At 39.2% G+C, this 20,939-nt stretch overlaps 1 protein-coding gene across 2 annotated transcripts; it reads left to right on the top strand.

The window, feature by feature from the left end:
- Positions 1–562: 562 nt before the first annotated feature.
- Positions 563–19,545, top strand: prkcda (protein kinase C, delta a). Of its 2 annotated transcripts, none has more exons than XM_037779069.1 (18): positions 563–711; positions 7,064–7,196; positions 7,351–7,550; positions 7,641–7,707; positions 9,803–9,962; positions 10,472–10,503; positions 10,702–10,787; positions 11,340–11,469; positions 11,554–11,654; positions 12,480–12,576; positions 12,775–12,905; positions 13,183–13,356; positions 14,019–14,110; positions 16,030–16,092; positions 16,981–17,119; positions 17,257–17,445; positions 18,274–18,402; positions 18,545–18,703. In XM_037779069.1, the coding sequence occupies exons 2-18, from the start codon at positions 7,088–7,090 to the stop codon at positions 18,701–18,703; spliced, it is 2,058 nt and encodes a 685-aa protein (XP_037634997.1). In that variant the 5' UTR covers positions 563–711; positions 7,064–7,087. The 2 variants fall into 2 exon arrangements, with proteins under 2 accessions (XP_037634997.1, XP_037635005.1); XM_037779077.1 differs by having other exon boundaries at positions 575–711; positions 7,067–7,196; positions 18,545–19,545.
- Positions 19,546–20,939: the final 1,394 nt, after the last annotated feature.

The raw sequence follows: 20,939 nt of genomic DNA, 5'->3' as shown, positions 1-20,939 counted from the left end.
TGCCTTGCCTTGGCTGTGTTTTCCCTGATTTGTATAATATATCTAAGCCCTGAGAATTCTGCATAATGTCTTTTCATGTAATGTATAGACCTACATACCATGCTGTTTTTTTTCTGTTTTTCCAACCCTTGGGGTCTGCGACCTGCTCGTGTTTGTCCTTGCTGTCACGTGACAAAAAAAAAGTTTTTTAATCATATTTGCTCCAATTCTACCCACTGCAGCTTTAAATGGAAAATTATATATGTGTGTGGCTGAAACATATATTTGGGTGAGAAGGACAAGTGAACGGTCCAACTCATGTGGAAAAAATGCATTATAATAATAATAATATATATATATATATATATTATTATAATTCATTTTTCCACATGAGTATATATGTATATATATATATATATATACATATATATATATGTATATATATATATATATATAAAATAACTTATATGGGACCTTTATTCAAAATAGGGAAGCTGAGTGCATTGAAACTACTGTGTGTGTGTGCGTGTATGTGTGCGTTTGTGTGTGTGTGTGTGTATGTGTGTGTATAGCAGGTAAACGTCACAGCTTGCCGAGAAAGCCAACTGCTCGCGCGCGCCACACTTCCTCAATCGACGGAATCACAGAGAGAGACAGAGAAACAGAGAGAGAGCAACTTTACATCGTGCTGCTGCGGTAATAAAAGACACAACACCGAATTTGCAGGACGAGGTGAGACTGCTTTTATTATCATCTTTAGTCTTTTTACAAGAGTTAGGGTCTTTTACTTTTGCAAAAAGTTGTTTTAACAACCTAGAAACAACGTTATAACGTCTCTCCTCTACCTCCTCTGCTTCTGTCATCAACGGGGAAACGGAGTGTAACGTTCCGCCGTTGACCGTTGGCGCTAGACGTTAGTTTAGATCTTTACAGTCTGCCTGACTAAAAGACGTACATTAACTTACAGTAGTAACGTTAACATATTATCTATAAGCTATCTAAAACATTGTCACCAGCCAACTAGCTGTTCTGATTGAGATAATAAGCCCAGACCATTAACTTTTAGTCGGATAGCGTCGCCTCGTTTAATTAAACTGAGGTGTTGCGACGGAATCTGTAACCTGTCATATTTGATGACGGGGTCCTCTCTGGAAACAACAGGTTGAATAAACATCAACAGGTTTTTAAGACTAATGAAAGGACAACATGCAAAGTCTCTCCTCAGAGCTGATGAAGAACTGAACATATATGATGATGACCCCTAGAGCTGTTATGGAAGAGTGCAGTCTTATTATTATTTATTTATTTATGCATTTATTTTTTTGTTCCTTTAATTATTTTCTACCCCCTCTTTTATTTTTGTTATTATATATATATTTTTTATAATTTAAGTTATCTTTCCTATCCAATTGTGCCTTGTATGTTAGAAGTATTGAGTTTAGATTAAAATGCCTTAAAGGGACTATTTGTAAGAATCAGAAATGCTTGTTAACAGCGACACCTGTGGCCGTTAAATCAACGAAAGTCAGCGTCGGGGTCGCGCTTGCTCGCTCTAAATAGACATGAACGAGCATCGCTCAAAACAGTGAGGCGACAAACGTCAGCTAAAACCACAATATCACTTTATATTTCACCTGCTTGGCAGTAATGTTAGCTGACCAGACGAAGGTCTCTCCATGAATCACTGCTGATCTTAGTGTTGGCTTTTCCTGCTTCAGCCTCCGGGGCTGAAGCAGGAAGAGAAACATTATCGCCTCCCGACCGCGCCCGCAGGGAGACACCGGCACCCGGTTGGAGACGATAACGTTACTTGCTGCGGAGCCTCGTCACTTCACAGGACACGGGAAACCTCTGTTGGTCTGGAGGAGTTGCAGCATTTATTTATGCACAAACGTCCACTGTACATTCACTAGATATTCTCAGAGCTAAACTAACTCTTCTGCAGTGTGTAGTGAGCGCGCATGCACGTCTAGAGGTGGAGCGAGAACGCGCGCGGTGTGTGAGTAAAGGCAAGCAGGCAGAGGAGCAGGGACTCCAGCCTCACGCGAGCGCGCATATGCGAGCGCGACCCGGTAGATTTATACACTTAAAAAGTTACAAACAGTCCCTTTAATGTTTGTAAATTAATTTTCTTCAATAAAAAAAAAACAGGTTTAAATGGTAGGACTCTCGCAAACTGGTAGATACTGGTCCACCACTTTATCTATATGACAGCTCTCAAAATGTGTGACCCTCTCTTAATACAATGGGGTCGATTTTAGAAGCTATAACTACAGTAAACAGTTGCCATGGTGACAATATGGAATTCCAGTTCAGGGTCACAGAATCTCACGGGTCACAGAATACATTGTAACACCGGGCGTGAAGTAGGAAAAATTGGTTGAATAAACATCAACAGGTTTAAGTGGTAGGACTCTGCAAACATGGTCGATACTGGTCCACCACTTTATCTATATGACAGCTCTCAAAATGTGTGACCCTCTCTTAATACAATGGGGTCGCTTTTAGAAGTTATAAAAGCAAACTATTAAAGTAAACAGTTGTGTTGCCATAGTGGTGATATGGAATTCCAGTTCAGGGTCACAGAATACAGTGTAACACCGGGCGTGAAGGAGGAATGCAGGGCGGGCAGGTCTGGACAGCAAGTTAAAGGGGGAGTCTATTTTTATATTAACTTTTTTTACATTCATGTGTCATTAAGAGACTGTTGTTTGAGCCAGACGTGAGGTGTCACCTGCGTTTTTAGCCAACTGTCTGCCAACCACTGGGTCCGCTATGGAAAAATATTGGTTGAATAAACATCAACAGGTTTAAGTGGTAGGACTCTGCAAACATGGTCGATACTGGTCCACCACTTTATCTATATGACAGCTCTCAAAATGTGTGACCCTCTCTTAATACAACAGGGTCACTTTTAGAAGCTGTAACTACAGTAAACAGTTGCCGTGGCGGCGATATGGAATTCCAGTTCAGGGTCACAGAATCTCACGGGTCACAGAATATGTTGTAACACCGGGCGTGAAGGAGGAATGCGGGGCAGGCAGGTCTGGGCAGCAAGTTAAAGGGGGAGTCTATTTTTAAATGAACTTTTTTTTAACATTCATGTGTCATAAATGTTTTGTTGTTCCCAAAGTACGGACTGAATTGGGAAAGAAAGCTTTTAGGTTTTCGGCACCTACTGCTTGGAATAATTTACAATCTGATCTTCAACTTCAAAACTTAGTTAACTTGAATGAGTTTAAGGCTCTGTTTGAATCCCTGCTGTCCTGGTTGTCTGTGTGCAAGTGTTTTGTATGAGCACGTTTTAATGTTGTTAATTTATGTGTTGTCTGTTACTTTCACTATAACTGTCTTACTGCTATTCTTGGCCAGGTCTCCCTCGTAAAAGATATCTTTGATCTCAATGGGACTAACCTGTTTAAATAAAGGACAATAAATAAATAAATGAAGAGGCTGTTGTTTGAAAGACAGACGTGAGGTGACACCTGCGTTTTAGCCAACTGACAGATCGACCACATCCTTTAGAGACGGAAAATCAAATGCAAAGACTGATTCTCGGTTGAGTCTCTTCAAATGGCTGCATGGTCACAGTAGTGGTGTAAATCAATACAACAGCTTCATTGTTCTTTGTGACTAGTTTTTTGTACGGTGTTTTAGAATTTGAACATATGATTGAGCATATGATTCAAAACTGGCTGCAAAATGTTCATAGTACACTTTTACACCACCTATGTGTTTTTGTGTGACTCAGAGAAGTGCAAGTGAGGGCATGTTTCCATCACCAAGCAGTAAGAGTGTAATTTAATGCAGTTTTGCTGCAAATTTGATGCTTACATTGTGAGGTGCATCCCTATAGCAGATCTCTTTACAAGCTCCCTCTCTTTTTCTGTATTTTACTTATCTCTTATTTCCTGTCACAGTGGAGGGAGGGTGCTAAACCTCTTCCCTATCTTTAGTCACGTATTAAATCAAATAACTGGATTGTAGTTCATATACAATTCAGTCTCCAGCACTCACTTGACATACCTGTAGACAAGCTGATTCTCGGTTGATGCTGAGTCTCTTCAAATGGCTGCATGGTCACAGTAGTGATGTAAATCAATATAACAGCTTCACTGTACTTTGTGACTAGTGCTTTTTACGGTGTTTTTAGTATTTGAACATCATGCATTTGATTCCAAACTGGCTGCAATATGTTCATAGTACACTTTTACACCACCTATGTGTTTGTGTGTGACTCAGAGAAGTGCAAGTGAGGGCATGTTTCCATCACCAGCAGTTGTAATTTAATTCAGATATGCTGCAAATTTGATGCTTACATTGTGAGGTGCATCCCTATAGCAGATCACTTTACAGGCTCCCTCTCTTTTTCTGTGTTTTACTTCTCTCTTATTTCCTGTCACAGTGGAGGGAGGGTGCTAAACCTCCTCCCTATCTTTAGTCACGTATTAAATCATATAACTGGATTGTAGTTCATATACAATTCACTCACTTGACATACCTGTAGACGAGCTACTAATGTCACTACTACAACTGTATTATACATCACGCATCCAATGTCTGTATTATAGCTGCTTATCTTATTTTTAACATATGATGTTCAAATACAAGGAAACATGCACAAATACAGACTTTTCTTTAGTGTGTTTACATTGCCCCTAAGTCCAAATTCTAGGTGTAATAACATAATTTAACATTTGTAGCAGTATTTGTTACCCCTGCAAACAAACACACTTTTGTGTAGTTCATAAATGCAGGTACCAGGAAGTAGATGGTCTAAAATGAGTATTAGGAAGTTAGGTGGAAGTGTGCAAGTTACAGTATACTGGTGCATGGAACATAATAACTACTGAATTTACCAGATGGAACAAATCGAAACTGCACATGAACAGTTTGCTAGGTAATCAATCACTACCGCCCTCAATAACACAGTGTGCTTGCTATTGATTAACTCCAAAAACCCTGACATCACAGCTAACAGCAGCAGTGGGTGAGTGAGTGAATATGGTCGTTCATCACCCTTCCCTCTTACTTTTTCTTTCCCTGTGTTTTTTTTTCTGTGTTTTACTTTTCTGGTCTCAGTGTGGGCGGTTATGGGTTCAGGATTGTGAATACCAGCTAGGCCTACTGTGGTGCGCTGCATGCTTGTATTTGGATTAGCGACATGTTGAGGCTCGCTCTGCCGTCGTAGTACAGGAAAACACCTCCACTGTTGCAGCTGCAGCCTTTCAGAAAATACACAGTCAAGAAAACACAGTGACAGGGAACCAAACAAGTAGTAAAGTAGCAGAGGCTCAAATGATGCTGGAACATTTGACATTGTTGTCGAGGTGTGGACAGAACATGCAAGACAGCATGGGTGTGACTGGAGTGTCTGGCCAACAAATGTGATTGATGGGTGTCACCTTTTGCATTGCACATACAGAAACTGGTGGTGCACAGGCTGTTATGGTGAAAGTTGCGGTTCCATCTATAAGCTTATGCAACTGGTAAACCATGCATGCAACAGCTAGTGCACAGCATGTTGGATGATATTGATCTCTCATTAATATGTCATATATTTCACCTCTAATGCACAAGGATGCAACTAGTGTTCATCATCTTTAATGTATTTTTGCCAATAACTTTGGTCTCTCTATCTCAGATATCTATAAAAATGACAAATGCCCATCACAAGAGGTAGGGATGCCCCGATCCAACTTTTCAGTCCCGATACCGATGGCAATACCTGGGTTGTGCGTATCGGCTGATATCGAGTACCGATCCGATACCAGTGTTTAATTAAAAACTGTAAAGCTCACTGTGTGGAAGTGACTGGGATCATTCTTTTATGTGTAAGGCAACATCAGGCTTGACTTAAACATTGCTCTCTTAACTTTGTAAAACTAAATGTAACAAATAAATATATAGATATAAATTTACTGAATTGTTATTATTATTATTTATTATTAAAATAATAAATCATACACCAGCAACTTGGTAAAAAATCTTCAAAATTAACCAGAATTACAATTCAAGTGTAAACCTGTAATGCAGCAACAACTTGGTCAAAGAATTTCAATATATAATGTATATAGTATATAAACATATTGAATTGAATAGTTTGGCCCCATTGTCAGCGATATCTGATCCAGCTATTTGAGTCAGTATCGGCCAGATATCCGATCCAGTATCGGTGCATCCCTAACAAGAACCCAAAATGATGTTTTCAAACTGTTAATTTGTTTCACTATCAGTGGGAACATCTTAAAGTATTCAACTTGTTAGCACAAGCCACAAAAATGTAAGACACAAAAATTGTCATAATGAAAAAATATGAAATACGAAATACGTGTCATATGATCCTTGTGTGTGTGTTTTTACCTCCAACTACCAGCTTTGTAATCAGATACAAAACACCTTCAATAGTCTGCCCTCCACACAAAAACAGGTGTTGTTGATGGAGGTGTAAACATGTTTTGTGTCCCTCCTCCGTGTGGGTGTGACTGAGTACAATTTTTTTTTTTATATATATTATGTCTGTCTGTCCTGGAAGAGGGATTCCTTCTCTGTTGCTTTTCCTGAGGTTTCTTCCATTTTTTTCCCTGTTACAAGTTCTTTTTGCAGAGTTTTTCCTTATCTGAATCGAGGGTCTAAGGATAGAGGGTGCCGTATGCTGTACAGATAGTAAAGCCTCTATAGACAAATTTGGGATGTGTGATATTGAGCCATAAATAAAATTGACTTGACTTCAACAGAAGTCGCTCTGTCCTTGCTGACACAGCCATCTACTGTTTTGTGTGCAGGTGTCTGACAGGATGTCAGAATATGTTTTAAATCTACCTTTCCTACATCAATTAAAGTAGCACTATCTTATCTTCTTTCTCTGATATTGTTTGTGTCTCACAATGTAAATAGAGATACCTTTAACACTTATCTTAATGCTTAACTGTGAACCAGCAGTATTGCTGCAGAATATGCAACAGTGTGTGTGTGTATGCAATATAATAAGTGGATATGATGACGAACTAGCTGTGTGTGTAACTAACATGTCATTATAGATAAATCTCACCAGGGTAACACTGTGTTTGACCTTCTCTGAAAGCAGGTGACCTTGGTACTCGTCACCATGGCTCCTTTCTTGAGGATCGCCTTTAACTCGTACGACTTGGGCGTCCTGCCTCCTCTGGTCGACCCGCCTTTCTGTGCAATCAAGATGAAGGAGGCCTTGACGACTGGTGAGAAACTCCACCACACCACACTAAACTACACCATCCTGTCTTTTACAGAAGTTGTTATTTCTGTTGAAAGTGTGTTACTTCCTTTTCATTTCCTGCGCTTGAAACCATCAAAAGACAGTTCTTACTTTTCTCTCTCTGTTCTTTTTCCTAGAACGAGGTAAGACGCTGGTTCAGCGGAAACCCACCATGTACCCGGCTTGGAAGGCCAGTTTCGATGCGCACATCTATGAGGGTCGTGTGCTGGAGATACTGCTGATGAAGACAGCAGAGGAGCCGCTGGCTGAGGTCACTGTTGGAGTGTCTGTCCTTGCTGAGCGTTGCAAGAAAGCCAACGGGCGCGCAGAGTTCTGGGTAGGACATTGCAGATTGTCCTCTGTCCCTGTAGAGCAATCTCTTTTAGGCTGGCTAAGTGTAACTGTCTGTGTGTCTAACTGTGTTCAGGTGGATCTCCATCCTTCTGGGAAAGTGATGATGGCAGTGCAGTATTTTCTGGAGGGAGTGGACACAGGTAAATGAAATAAAATGGAAACATTCTCTCCTTTCCTCTGTTCTCAGCTTGTGGACTCATTTTCTGTAGCTGTCTGGTTCTGTCTTTGTTTTCTCTAGTTTAACACTTCCATGTTGTCACCAAAGCCCCTGCAAACTTGGTTTCAGATCTTAAGTATTCCTCTATAACGGGCATCACCAAATGGCGGACCGAGTGACGGTTCTATCCGGACCCGTTACTAATTTCTGATAAATGAACGAGAATAAATTACTATCTTCAAGGAGCATTGTTTTTTTTCTGTCGGTCCCGGCTATAGACTGAAGGTACAGGTAATCCAGTTAAAACGTCAACAGCCAACAGCCAATCAAATCGATTGTTTAACGCACGTAGACAGTTTGCTAGAGAGAGCAACAGTGTAAGAGAGATGAGAGAGGGATGACAGCATGGAGCAACTCCCTGATACTTTCAGGCTGCTGTTTTTCCTGGTCAAAGTAGCACTACACACCATGACCATGTTTGGATCGACTTACAGCTGTGAGTCAGCTTTCTCCGCTATGTATGAACATTATTAAAACTAAGTACCATTCCAGGCTCATCAATGTGCAACTACACATGTGCAGGAGAATGGCACTATATCCATTCAAGAGTACATGCAAACCACTGGAAGGGCAGTCACAGGCCCATTTCTCTTGCTAGGAAAGGAAGTAGATAGAAGTGTACAAATAAAGAGAAAAGGGGCTGCTCAAAGCTCTGCTTGCACTTGTTTCTAGAGGAGGTACTTTTTATTTATTTTATTCAGAAGATTCTGTCTTGTTTTCTTTTATACTTGAAATGTAGGCCTTAAGTTCATTGTGCTAGGACTAATTATATTTATGATAAAGATAGCTATTTGTTTTCCATTCAAGTGCCATACAAGTTAAATGTGTCTGTATGTTAGAAGTATCCTACTTTGAAAACTGACAATCACTATTGTTGAAATGATATGGAAATGCAGACTATAGGACGCAATTTAGACATTATGAGACTCGGACCTTTGCTGGGATGACATTTTAGTAACTCGACCTCAATTTTAATTTAATGCAATCGCTCTATAACAATAAATATTTCTGACTAAAAAGCAACTCTCAAGAATATCGTAAAACTTCCTTGATTATTATTTATCAAGAGTTTAACATTCAAAAACTCAGCTGATCTGCTTCATCAGGACTTTGTGGTTGTGGTTTGATCAAACTTGATTGACAGGGGCCTGGCAACATTAGCAGACAACCCGTAGCTGTCGTTAGATTCTTTTTAAAAAACAAAAGACAGAAACACTAACAACATTGCGTGAGAAAAATAAAACATTGAATACAGGGCAGTTTTGTCAGGGAACAAGAGAACACGGTGGTGTTAGTTGATGGGTATTGTGTTGATGTGATGTTGATGTAATAATAATAATAATAGTCAGGGAGAGGGCTGGCCCATTGTGGGCTGGATCCCTTCCAAAACTGCTCTCAGACCCTAATCTGTCATCAGATTCAGATTCAAGGGTTGCTAAATTCGGATTGGGGCACAGACATATTGGACATCACCTTTTTTTTAGACCCACCCACTTCCAATCAGAGCACAGAATAAAACACAAACAAATGCAGAAATTGCTCATGTGAAATAAGCTTTACTGTTTTTTTGGCAGAATATGTTGTGTTCATGTAGGACCCAATCCATCACTCATAGTAAGAAGCTGCTTGAGAAATAGAGTAGAGTCAGAAAGTGGGTGAATAGTATGAAAATGGGGAAGAATCTTTCCTACATCTGTCTCTTAACTTTAGCATTCATCAAACACCATGTTGATAAAACCTTATCTGAAGCTCTACAACCAGCTTGTCTGATTTCTAGTCTGTCGTTCCTTTGAATTTTAAAACCCTGCACCCACATATATACACAGACTGGCCAGCCACATGTCAGTGTTTTGCCTTGCTAATGTAATCTTATCATTCACAGACATTCACATGAGCAATTCCTTTGTGTCCCCATTGATTATCATTAAGGCTATCAATTTGTGACGTATACAAATTGACCATTGTTTTTCCCTTTGCAGTGTTGTGGGATGACTGATCTGTGTTTCTCTATCTTGAAGAGAGTAAGCAGGCTGCCATGGAGGAGGAGGAGGCTCCTACCCTGAATCGTAGACGAGGGGCAATCAAGCAGGCCAAGATCCACAACATAAAGAACCACGAGTTCATCGCCACGTTCTTCAGACAGCCCACTTTCTGCTCCGTGTGCAGAGAATTTGTCTGGTTAGTTGGGCCTACTCTTCAGCCATATAAACAAACCTTCAAGACAGCTAAAGGGGAACTCCTAAACCACAGATAAGATAAACTAAAAACAGCAGAGAGAACGACATAGTGGGATTAAAAACATAGTATTTACAAACTTCCTGATATTTAGCAGTATTTATTACTCTAGTATAGTTGTATAGTAGTATAGTTGGCTGATTTCCCTCAAAGTGAGTTAGACAAACTGGTTGCTTATGATGTTATTGATAAAACCAATAAGTTCAACTTACCTTTTAAGTTGTAACGCCTGTCTGTGGCTGTGACACTGTGTGTCATGTTTTGATGGCTACAGATGTGCTTTGAAACTCCTTTTGGTCTCTAGAGAGGAAGTTTGTAAAAAAAGGAAACCCTGATACACAAATCAGCATGGGCGTACTGCAGCTGTTCATTGTCACTAACTAAATGATTAATCAGCAAACACTCATATGATGATACAGACTGACCCATTTGTGTCACTTTGCCTCCCCCAGGGGACTCAACAAGCAAGGATACAAATGCAGACGTAAGTGTACAATATTTAAAAACTCATGTGGTTTGTGCAATACTTGAAATAGCAACCCAGTGCATGGATGGTATATATTAAAAAATACATACTTCAATTGTTTTATTTGCATGGCCATATATACATATAACGTATACATGATATGCTCAGATACTGGATCAAGGTGTACAAATCTCTTTTATCTTGGTTTTTTTTCAGAATGCAATGCAGCCATCCACAAGAAATGCATAGACAAAATCATCGGCAGATGTACCGGTACTGCTGCCAACAGTCGGGATACTGTGGTACGTATCACTTTTTTGCACAGCACACCATGTACTGTGAGTGTTCTCCATATGTCTCACAGTTTCACTTTAGTGTGGGCTTTCTCTCACTCTTTCGCTGTTATAATAAAGTATCCCTCCTTAACAGTTTGAACAATGATGGTAATATCATTGAACTGATAGGTGTTGCTAGGTCAGAGTTTAATACAAAGGCAGACACCAGTTAGGGTCCACATCCAGTGATCATCAATATTGGTGGATAAAGATGATCAAAGAGCAACTGACCTAGATAATGGTTGCGTGGAAATAATCATGCACACACATGGGGTGTGGTCTGAGAGAGCCACTCTAAATCAGTGTAGAGGTAGACCTGGGGACAAACAAGGAATTTTTTATCCAGCAGCGTGGTCACTTCTAACAGTATAAGCTCAGAGAGGGAAACAGACGACAAAGCGAAAGGAAAAGAAGAAAATGATGCAAGTGGGCAGGTGTGTGAGGTATCACAGGCCACGGATTAGACTTCCTTTGCCACGTGTCGTTCATGGAGCCGATGAATCCCGTTTGTTCCCGCAGTTCCAGAAGGAGCGCTTCAAAATTGACATGCCGCACCGTTTCAAGAACCACAACTACATGAGTCCCACCTTCTGCGACCACTGTGGAAGTCTGCTGTGGGGTCTTGTTAAACAAGGCCTCAAGTGTGAAGGTACAGTGCAGATACGATTGACTAACTGACGGAGCGTAAGTGTGTTTTTATCTTAAACAGCCTGTTTTTTTGTTCTGTTTGTAGATTGTGCCATGAATGTCCATCACAAGTGTCAGGATAAAGTTGCCAACCTCTGTGGTATCAACCAGAAACTACTAGCTGAAGCACTCACACAAGTCAGCCAGGTGAGTTCATGCAGACAGTCATTCAACGCACGGTCCAATAAAGTGTCAAGTCAAAGTAAAGTCTAAAGAATTTGAAGGACAAGTCTGACTCAAGTACCATACCACCTAATTAAATCACACCATGGCTCGTTCACACATTGTGGATATCTGATTACATTATCTCTTATTTAGCTATTCGTATACTGAGATGGGTTTAAAGAATATTCATGGATCTTGATGATGAGATGATGAACACAATTGTATACAAGCACTGAATACATTTAAATGCCCTGCCCCACTGTGAGAGTGTCGTTGTTGATCCTTTGCATGATTTTAGCCAATCCTTGCTGTAACCTTGACCCCATTTTTGTCCCAAGTCTTATCTGGGCCTATTTCTAACATTAATTCCATCACTAAAGCCAATCGTAACCCAGACAGGTGCTTCACAATATTATCTGTGAGTATCACACAACACTCAGTTCATTGTTTACTAACACTTAATAATATAATAACACATTATAATACCAGTGGACTATCAAAATAAAGCGTAACCATCAAACTGAGTGTCCCTTGAATGTGAAACTCTAAAACCCCAGTGTGTGTTGACGAATTGTTGAGAGTGTGACATCTGACCCTGATGGGAATCTGAGCTTCCTGTCCTGGTGTGTTTAAGGACTCGCTGTGGAACGTGGGTAGTTTGGGGGACAATCAGTGCAATCATTGTTTAAGAGAAAAATCAGTCAAAATGTGTTCACATTGGATATACCACAGCTAGATGGATAACCATTGATGGGAACTATTTGTCTGGCTGTTTCATGCTTATTTTTTCTTTTCCTGTTCAATCAGAAATCGTCCACCCGCCGCTCAGATCCAGACCTGCCCGATTTGTCTGATATTGGAATCTACGATGAAGTTAGCAAGCTTGCTGGACTGGAAATCAACGGTCAGTGAGTGGTTTTCTGTATGTGCATGTACTTACATGTATTCATGTGAGCAGTATAAGCTCTGTACTAATAATAATACTTATAATAATAGTATTAGTATAATAATACTAATAGACGCAAAAGTGTTCAGTGTTTAAGATAAATGTATGAATAAGTATGTTTTTATGTGTGGTAATTGGATTTTGTTTGTCCATTAGATGGATCTCCCTATGGCACACTGTGGGAGGGGTCCAAGCCACAGCCTCAGTCTCGTATTACCCATTCGACCCGCATCAATGTGGACAACTTCATCTTCCACAAGGTCTTGGGAAAAGGCAGCTTTGGCAAGGTACAAATCAACCATATCAGTGTGAAGCTAACTGTCAGACTGCTGTTTTAAACAAAAAAAACAGCCCAAGAATGAGAAGATAACCATGATTGAATCAGCAACACTCCAGTCAACACTTAACTGTCATATTCGCTGGTACACAGGCCTCATATAGAAATAATGACATAAATTAAAGGTGTTTTATCAAACTGTGAACTGCAAACAACTTAACATGTCAAGCTTCATGCTCCTAATAAGACAGAAAACAATTAAAGCTTCTCTTCTCGTCGCCTCTCAGGTTCTCCTGGCAGAGCTGAAGGGTCGTGGAGAGTACTTTGCAGTGAAGGCTCTGAAGAAAGATGTAGTGCTGATGGATGACGATGTGGAGTGCACTATGATAGAGAAGAGGGTCTTGGCTTTAGCCTGGGATAACCCCTTTCTCACACACCTTTACTCCACCTTCCATACCAAGGTAGTCTGCTTCCATCTCATTAGTGTCTTAGGGCATTTTCACAAGCTATAGTCCGTTTGGCTGGTCCTCGAAATTGATACTTTTGGTTAAGTGCACAGATTAAAGCAGACCAAATAAAACATTTTATTTGCTGAGGGGCGTATACGGAGTGAATTTATCTTTTAAGAGCTGCCACTTCTATGCAGCGAATCGCATACTTTGATGTATTGCTGTCGACGTTTTTTCACTTTGATTCGGCACTGATCTACTGTGCGGACGAATCCCTTCTCCTCCAGTTTATCTCAAATGACTTTATAAACATCACTATTTTTGTGGACTTTAATTAGCATATTCTGTACGTTCTCTTCGGCCCAGATGTCAAGCAAACATCTGACTTCTGCAGAAGTCCAGGTCAGCCCTCTCTCACTTGTGTTAACTTGTCATTTACCTACGTCCATCTCAGTAAATGCTCCCACAGGCAGCCTGTGTTTTGGTTCGATTGGAAATTGTCCGGTTGTTTTGGTCCCCACCAGAGTACAATAACTGCGTTCACAACTGCCCAAACGAACCGCAACAGAGTTCCAGAAGTGTTGGCTTGTGAAAGCCCCCTCAGTGTTTTTTCCTAACTCTACATCATTAGTTGGAATTGTATCCTTAATACTCAAAGTGAAACTTGTCAACAGGAGCATCTGTTCTTTGTGATGGAGTATCTGAACGGAGGAGACCTGATGTTTCATATTCAGGAGAAAGGGCGCTTTGAACTCTACAGAGCCACGTGAGTCCAACCTGCCACACAGACAGAACAACATACAGACTTGGTTTTAAAAAACACACAACTACCTGCCATCGTTACTCAGTGCTCTCGAGTTGCAGAATCAATGAGCTGATGGAAAGCAGATACTTGTAAAGAAGAGCCCATGTTTACTCTCCCCATGTCACTCTCTTTGTCTCGCTCCCATTATGGCTTTTTTTTTTTTCGTGTACATGATATACTGAACCCTGATGGACTGGGGCTGGCGTCCATTAGCTGCTGCTCACTAGCAGACTGGCCTTGTAAGGACTAAGCAGCTCTTAGTGCCTGTGTACTGTTTGTATGGGGAGGTATCAGTTACTGCCACCCACCTCTCTACTCATCACGCTGTGGGAATCCCTCCAGAAAAAAACAATGGCACACTAGTAAAAGAGAGTGTTGCGAAGTCTCAAGCTTGGTGGCACCTGCTCCACCGCCAACTAAAGTTCTAAAAAGTCTCACATTTATAAACAGAGACTGAAGTGAAACATTTCTTTGCAAGTGCTGTTAGACCTAAGCACCTTTTATGATTTTCTTTTTGTAGACATTTTTTTTTCATTATTTTGAGCACCTCAACGATAGACAAATAAGGATAACAATAAGGTATTTTATGATTTTAAGTATGTTCACAAACTGAGAAGGAAAAATACACAAACTCAGTTTGGACATTTACCTTAAAGGTGAAGCAAAGCTAGTTTGGTTTGATTCTAAGTATCAGAGGACAACAAAGATATGCACAGTAGACCTCAGTGCAAGCTAGTTTTATATCTTGAAGAATGTCAAGACTATCAATGCATTTACTTTTATCTTTCTTATACACCAGTATTCTTTTTGAACATACTGGTGTTTAAAAAGCAGGTTAAACACTGACATTACCATTGTCATTACCTTTCCTGTAGTTAAACTAGTGGCTGTGTGTCCTCGACCCATGAGATGACAGGAGTAATTCTCTACTTAGCAAACACAGACACCTGATCTGGTGTTGGCATCCATTAAAACCCTCCTCACTCAGTGACTGTATTCAGCCTGGATGGATAATTTACCCTCAGTGAGTGAGAAAAAAAAGATAGTGGGTTGTTTCATTATCTCTCATTATCTCTCATTATCTGATATTCGTTTTTAATAAAATGTATTGTGGTGTTTGTTTAGAATGACAAGTATCTCTTGGATTTGGTTATGCAATATTTTTCCCTAGGCAGCCACTGAACTGTAGAGTTTCTGATGACCTCTTAATCAGCACAAAGGCCCTGTTCTCCCAGCAGTGTCTATGGCAGCCAACCTGTTGACCCAGTGCTGTAGAGCGTCTAGTCCAACGTCTCAGCGTTCTTCATATAGCAGAGCCCAACTTAATTACTTATACTGTATCTAGACTTCATTTTAAAATCTGTTTTGTATTTTTAGTGTGTTTTTTTAGAGCAGGTTTAGAAGTGCATGTACATATGTGTGTGTATTTTCTAACTTGCTCAATGAGAGCTGCATTTGTAAGGGTTTTAAGTGATAGATGATCAATAGATAAAACCTGACAGCCTATTCAGTCCTTGTCAGTTGGTCATTTACAGTGAACAGCCAGTTATTGGGATAGAGCGGAGGCCGCTCTGTCTCTTCTCAGGACTCAATCGTTTCAGCTGACACAGATGACAAGAGAAGCAGGTCAGAGATAGGCTAATCTTTCGGCTCGCGGCGGCTCTCAGGTTTCACATTACGAGTGCGTTATTCACCTGTCTGCTACTCCATACAAATGTCCTCCTTAATAATTCAGCTCTACACTGAAATGAGTCTGCACAGTGACACCGGTGTTCAGCTGCCAGCTCACCATTCAGATAGCGACAGCGAGCGGACCTGTAGCTTTCCACCAGAGATGAGTCGCTGATATCTGTCTGTCTTTGCCATGTTTGTCTTCCCAGGTTCTACTCTGCTGAGATCATATGTGGTCTTCAGTTCTTACATACCAAAGGGATCATCTACAGGTCAGAGCATTAAAATATGTATTACATCTGGATGTACAGTACATACACTAAATGACCACACTGGTAATTTTTCAGGTAACACTCTATTCTTTGCATCACAGCTGCTGACCATATTGCATTACTTTCCACAAGATAAAGACACAGACACATTGCAAGAGCAATGTGAAAGTGAACTTGATCACACTCGAAACTTGCTTGGTTAGGTAATCCCACACATTTTGACACGTCTGAAAGTTTCATTATTATTGTGCAGTTGTGAACCGGGACTGCTAAGGAAACTGTGAATTTGTTAATTTCTTGCAGTAAAAAGCACACTAAAAGTGTAACTGTTTGCAATTGCATAACCATGTAAGAATAATAATATCTTCTACAAAGTTTCGAGTAAATGAACACATGAACAGGTGACTAAATATTCACCTCGATGGATCACCTATCTCAGGCAAGAATTCGATTTTTCAAATCAAAGTGAAATTAAAATAACCTAATGGCTGTCTGGAAATAAAAATTAAACTTAGATTTTAAGGTATGCTTTGAAAAAATATGACTGCATGCAACTTATAATTAATGCATAAGACCTGTAAAACCACTTGTTAGGTTCTTAACAACATGTAAGCCGTGAGTTATAAGGTTCTTGGTGTTGTGCGGCAGTGAGCGTTCAAGATCTCACAGTCCAGCTGGCAAAACGTTTTAGCCACTTTTTTTTTTATCACATATTAAATCCTCTAAAGGTTCATTCAAAACATGCAAGCATTAAGTGGCATTCTAACTTATTTCTGATAAACACAAAATTGTCAGATCAAATCTTATAATTGCAAACTCACAATCGATTATCATCTTCGAAATCACGCGTGCTTATTTCCAATCCTGCTATGATTGTTCCGTTTCCAGAGATCTTAAGTTAGACAATGTGATGCTGGATCAGGAGGGACACATAAAGATCGCTGACTTCGGCATGTGCAAGGAGAACGTGTTTGGAGAGAATCGTGCTACAACTTTCTGCGGTACTCCTGACTATATCGCTCCAGAGGTATAGTGTTTCATACGTAGAGATGCTTTCTTGTTCTGAAATATTCTAATGTGCAACTGATTTGCTTTTTTATCATTTTTTCATACAAACATGTGTCAGTGTCTGTCTAGAATAATCTTTATTGTGTTTCTACTCAGATCCTGCTGGGACAGAAATACTCATTCTCCGTTGACTGGTGGTCATTTGGCGTGTTGCTGTATGAAATGATGGTCGGTCAGTCGCCTTTCCATGGAGATGATGAGGATGAGCTGTTTGAGTCCATCCGCATGGATACTCCCCACTATCCGCGCTGGATTAACAAGGAGGCCAAGGACCTGCTTGAGCGGGTCTGTACCACACCTTTTATACAAAATACATCTGTCATAGGGGGAAAATCTGGTATTTGAAAGGTTTGATTATTTTATGTTTTAAATTTAAGGATCTCTAGGAATTTTACAGCTCTTGGGTTGATGAAATCTATTCAAACTAGTGCTGTCACAGTTAACGCAATAATAATGTGTCAATGCAAATTTGTTTTAACTTCACTAATTTCTATAACGCATAGGTTGTAGCGGACTCAGTTTTAAAGCTAGAGTGAAGATACTGGTATCATATCAAACTAAAAAACCTAAGAAATCCATTGTTACCAACCATGTCGCAAATGAGGCTAAATCTCTGACCTGCAGATATGTGAATGAAAATGGGTTTCATGGGTGTCCACGAGTCTCCCCTTTACAGACATGCCCACTTTTTGATAATCACATGCAGCTGTTGTTGCCTGTTTGGCTTGAGTTTGCCATGTTATGATTTGAGCATATTTTTTTTATGGTAAATGTAGTACCTGTGAGGGTTTCTGGACAATATTTGTCATTGTTGTGTGTTGTTAATTGATTTCCAATAAGAAATATATTCATACATTTGCATAAAGCAGCACATTTGCCCACTCCCATGTTGATAAAAATATGAAATACTTGACAAATCTCCCTTTAAGGTACAATTTGAACAGATAAAAAATGTGCGAATTTGTCAATCATGTGATTAATCACGGTTCAATATTTTAATTGATTGACAGCCCTTATTCAAATCTAATTAAACAATGTAAATGTATGTAGCTGAAAAGGAGCTGTTTTTGAGATGATTCCTTACGTACCCTTACTGACTTTGTGTCCCTGCAGTTGTTCGAGAGAGACCCCACTCGCAGGCTAGGAATCGTGGGTAATATCCGTTTACACCCCTTCTTCAAGGCCTTCAGTTGGCCGGCCTTGGAGAGGAGAGAGATTGAACCCCCATTCAAACCCAAAGTGGTAAGCCCCGCATAAAGCTCACTGAGGATAAATTATGAAGAAATATGGATCATGTGCTGTGTTTACATACTGTATACCTATAATTTGTGATGATTGCCTCTATTTTATCATTTTGCTGAGATACGTTTGTTGTCGATTACAGAAAGCTCCAAATGATTGCAGCAACTTTGATCGGGAGTTCCTCAGCGAGAAGCCTCGCCTCTCCTACAGCGATAAGAACTTCATAGACTCCATGGATCAGGCGGCATTCGCTGGCTTTTCATTCATCAACCCTAAGATGGAGCACCTTTTAGAAAAGTGACCGTTGTGATGACAGTCAGACGTGGGTTACATCACTGCTGCTTAAGGACAGTTCCCTTTTTCTGTCACATTGCTAAACTTACAAATGAGTGAGCTGTTCCACAATCAGTATTTGTGTGACCTTATTTCAAGCACGAACTATTCTCCTTGGGTACGTGTAGAAATGATAAGAGTAGAAACGGGCCCTTGTACTGTACATATTGACGTTATTGTGTTTGTGTGCATGCTTATTATTTGTCTAGTTTGTGAAGGCCTGTATGAGTAATAATATTAGGGCGGGAGGTTGAAAACCCTTACATTCCACTTGACGTCGCCGCTACCACCTTCAGCCATTTTATGTCCCTTTTTGTAACATTCAATGATGGAAAAGTATGAAGAGTGAAAGAAACCTATAGGAATAAATTATACTGTATACTTCAAATGTGTGTGAATGAGGTGACTGCATGTATAGACCAACAAAAACCCATCCATCTTTAAATATAGATTAATAATGATGTTATCCGTCTTTGAGACGCCTGAATTCTTGCCTTTGACTGTATTAATCATGGCTTGCTGACAAAGAAGAACTTGTGATGACTGACTCTCTTGTGCCATGTAAAGAACAAATTAAGTAACAGCTGGTCTCAGCTGAAGTGAAAAGTCCTGTCTGTGTGCAGGGATGCAGTCGGGTGCAAAAGGTCAAGTAAAGGTACGTGACTTCAAACAGTGGGTGGGGAGTCACTGAAATGCTGTATATAGAAAATGGATATGTATATTGTTGTAACATGTATATTGGTTTGCTAAGGATGTACTTTTTTTACTGTCTCCATCTTTTACATCTGATTAAAAAACATCAACTCCCAAGTTTGGTGCGTTATTCAAAAAAAAATCCATACTTTTGTTCGGCACCTTTCTAAAGGCTCTGTGGACGTATTATTTTTAAAATATTCATCGAAAAAATAATAAATGTAAATGATATCAATAAAACCTTTAAGATCAATTACACCTACAGAAGATAGTTTTGCAAATGCTATTTGGCTAATTTTGTTACCTGCTCAGGGACATAAACCTCAATAAACTTAATTAACAAATTGTTCTTACAGTGATGCAAAAGTGCGTACAATTGGTGTGACATTTTCAGGTGATAAAAAAACAAATGCAGTTTGAGAGGTTGTCAGAGAATAGAGGGAACATTGTTTTTGTAAACATAAACATACATAATGAAAAAAAAAAAAGAAAGGAAGGAGGACTTTACATAAAACTGAAAAACTAGTGTAATAGATTACATTAGCTTGTACCTGATCAATGTAAGTTGTTTTATGTAATTGTCCTTTAATCTTATTTTATAGATTGTGTATTTTTTATTGTACCACTCTTATCTGTTCTGTGTGCGCTGCTTCTCTTTACCTGAATTCTTTATATATTATCTTCCCATCAATAAAAAACAACAACAACAAAAAAAACAGCTGTAATAAAATGTTAATATAAATATTTTGGGATCTGTGAGACAAAATAATAAATATAAATACTCTTTTTTTCAACAGAATTAATTTCATGAATGTAAAATTTCTCTAATAGTATCAAAATATTAATTCATATTAATAAATATAATTAATATATTAATTTTATTTTAAAGGAAGATTTTAACTTGCACACTTTATGTATTGTATATAGTTTGTTGTTGTTATTCTATGTTCATATTTTATATTTTCTAAGACAGTTGTAGTAGTCTGGTATATTTATAGTGTATTCTAATATATTCTTTATATTGTGTATACTATAGATATTACCTCTATTGCACACCACCAATAGCTCTACTCTGCACATTTATAGACTGGTTTTTACTGTATTATACCAATAATGTACAGCTTTATTCTGCACTTTAGTCTATTTTAAAAAAAACTCTCTACCTCAGTTCTCATCCCACATTATATTCCATATTTGACATTTCTTAATCCCCTGGTCTCTACTGTATATCTCCTATATTTTATTATTCAGCACTATATCACTTTTTGCACTATATTCACATTTTTAATAGTCCCGTATCTCAGTTATTACCCTGCACTATATTCATTTTTAACTGTCTCTTCTGCACTATATTCATTTTTAACAGTCTCTTCTGCACTATATTCACTTTTTTAATAGTCCTGTATCTCAGTTGTTACCCTGCACTATACTCACTTTTAACAGTCTCTTCTGCACTATATTCACTTTTTTAATAGTCCTGTATCTCAGTTGTTACCCTGCACTATATTCAC

The sequence above is a fragment of the Sebastes umbrosus genome, chromosome 1 (genome assembly GCF_015220745.1).
Source record: "Sebastes umbrosus isolate fSebUmb1 chromosome 1, fSebUmb1.pri, whole genome shotgun sequence".
Classification (NCBI taxonomy): Eukaryota; Metazoa; Chordata; class Actinopteri; order Perciformes; family Sebastidae; genus Sebastes; species Sebastes umbrosus.
This window is presented reverse-complemented; position numbering and strand designations above follow the sequence as displayed.

Coding starts and splice junctions, on each gene's coding strand:
- prkcda (XM_037779077.1), top strand. CDS start 7,088: ATGGCTCCTTTCTTGAGGATCGCCTTTAACTCGTACGACTTGGGCGTC. Junction 7,197..7,350: donor GAAGGAGGCCTTGACGACTG/GTGAGAAACTCC, acceptor TCTTTTTCCTAG/AACGAGGTAAGACGCTGGTT. Junction 7,708..9,802: donor TCTGGAGGGAGTGGACACAG/GTAAATGAAATA, acceptor TCTATCTTGAAG/AGAGTAAGCAGGCTGCCATG.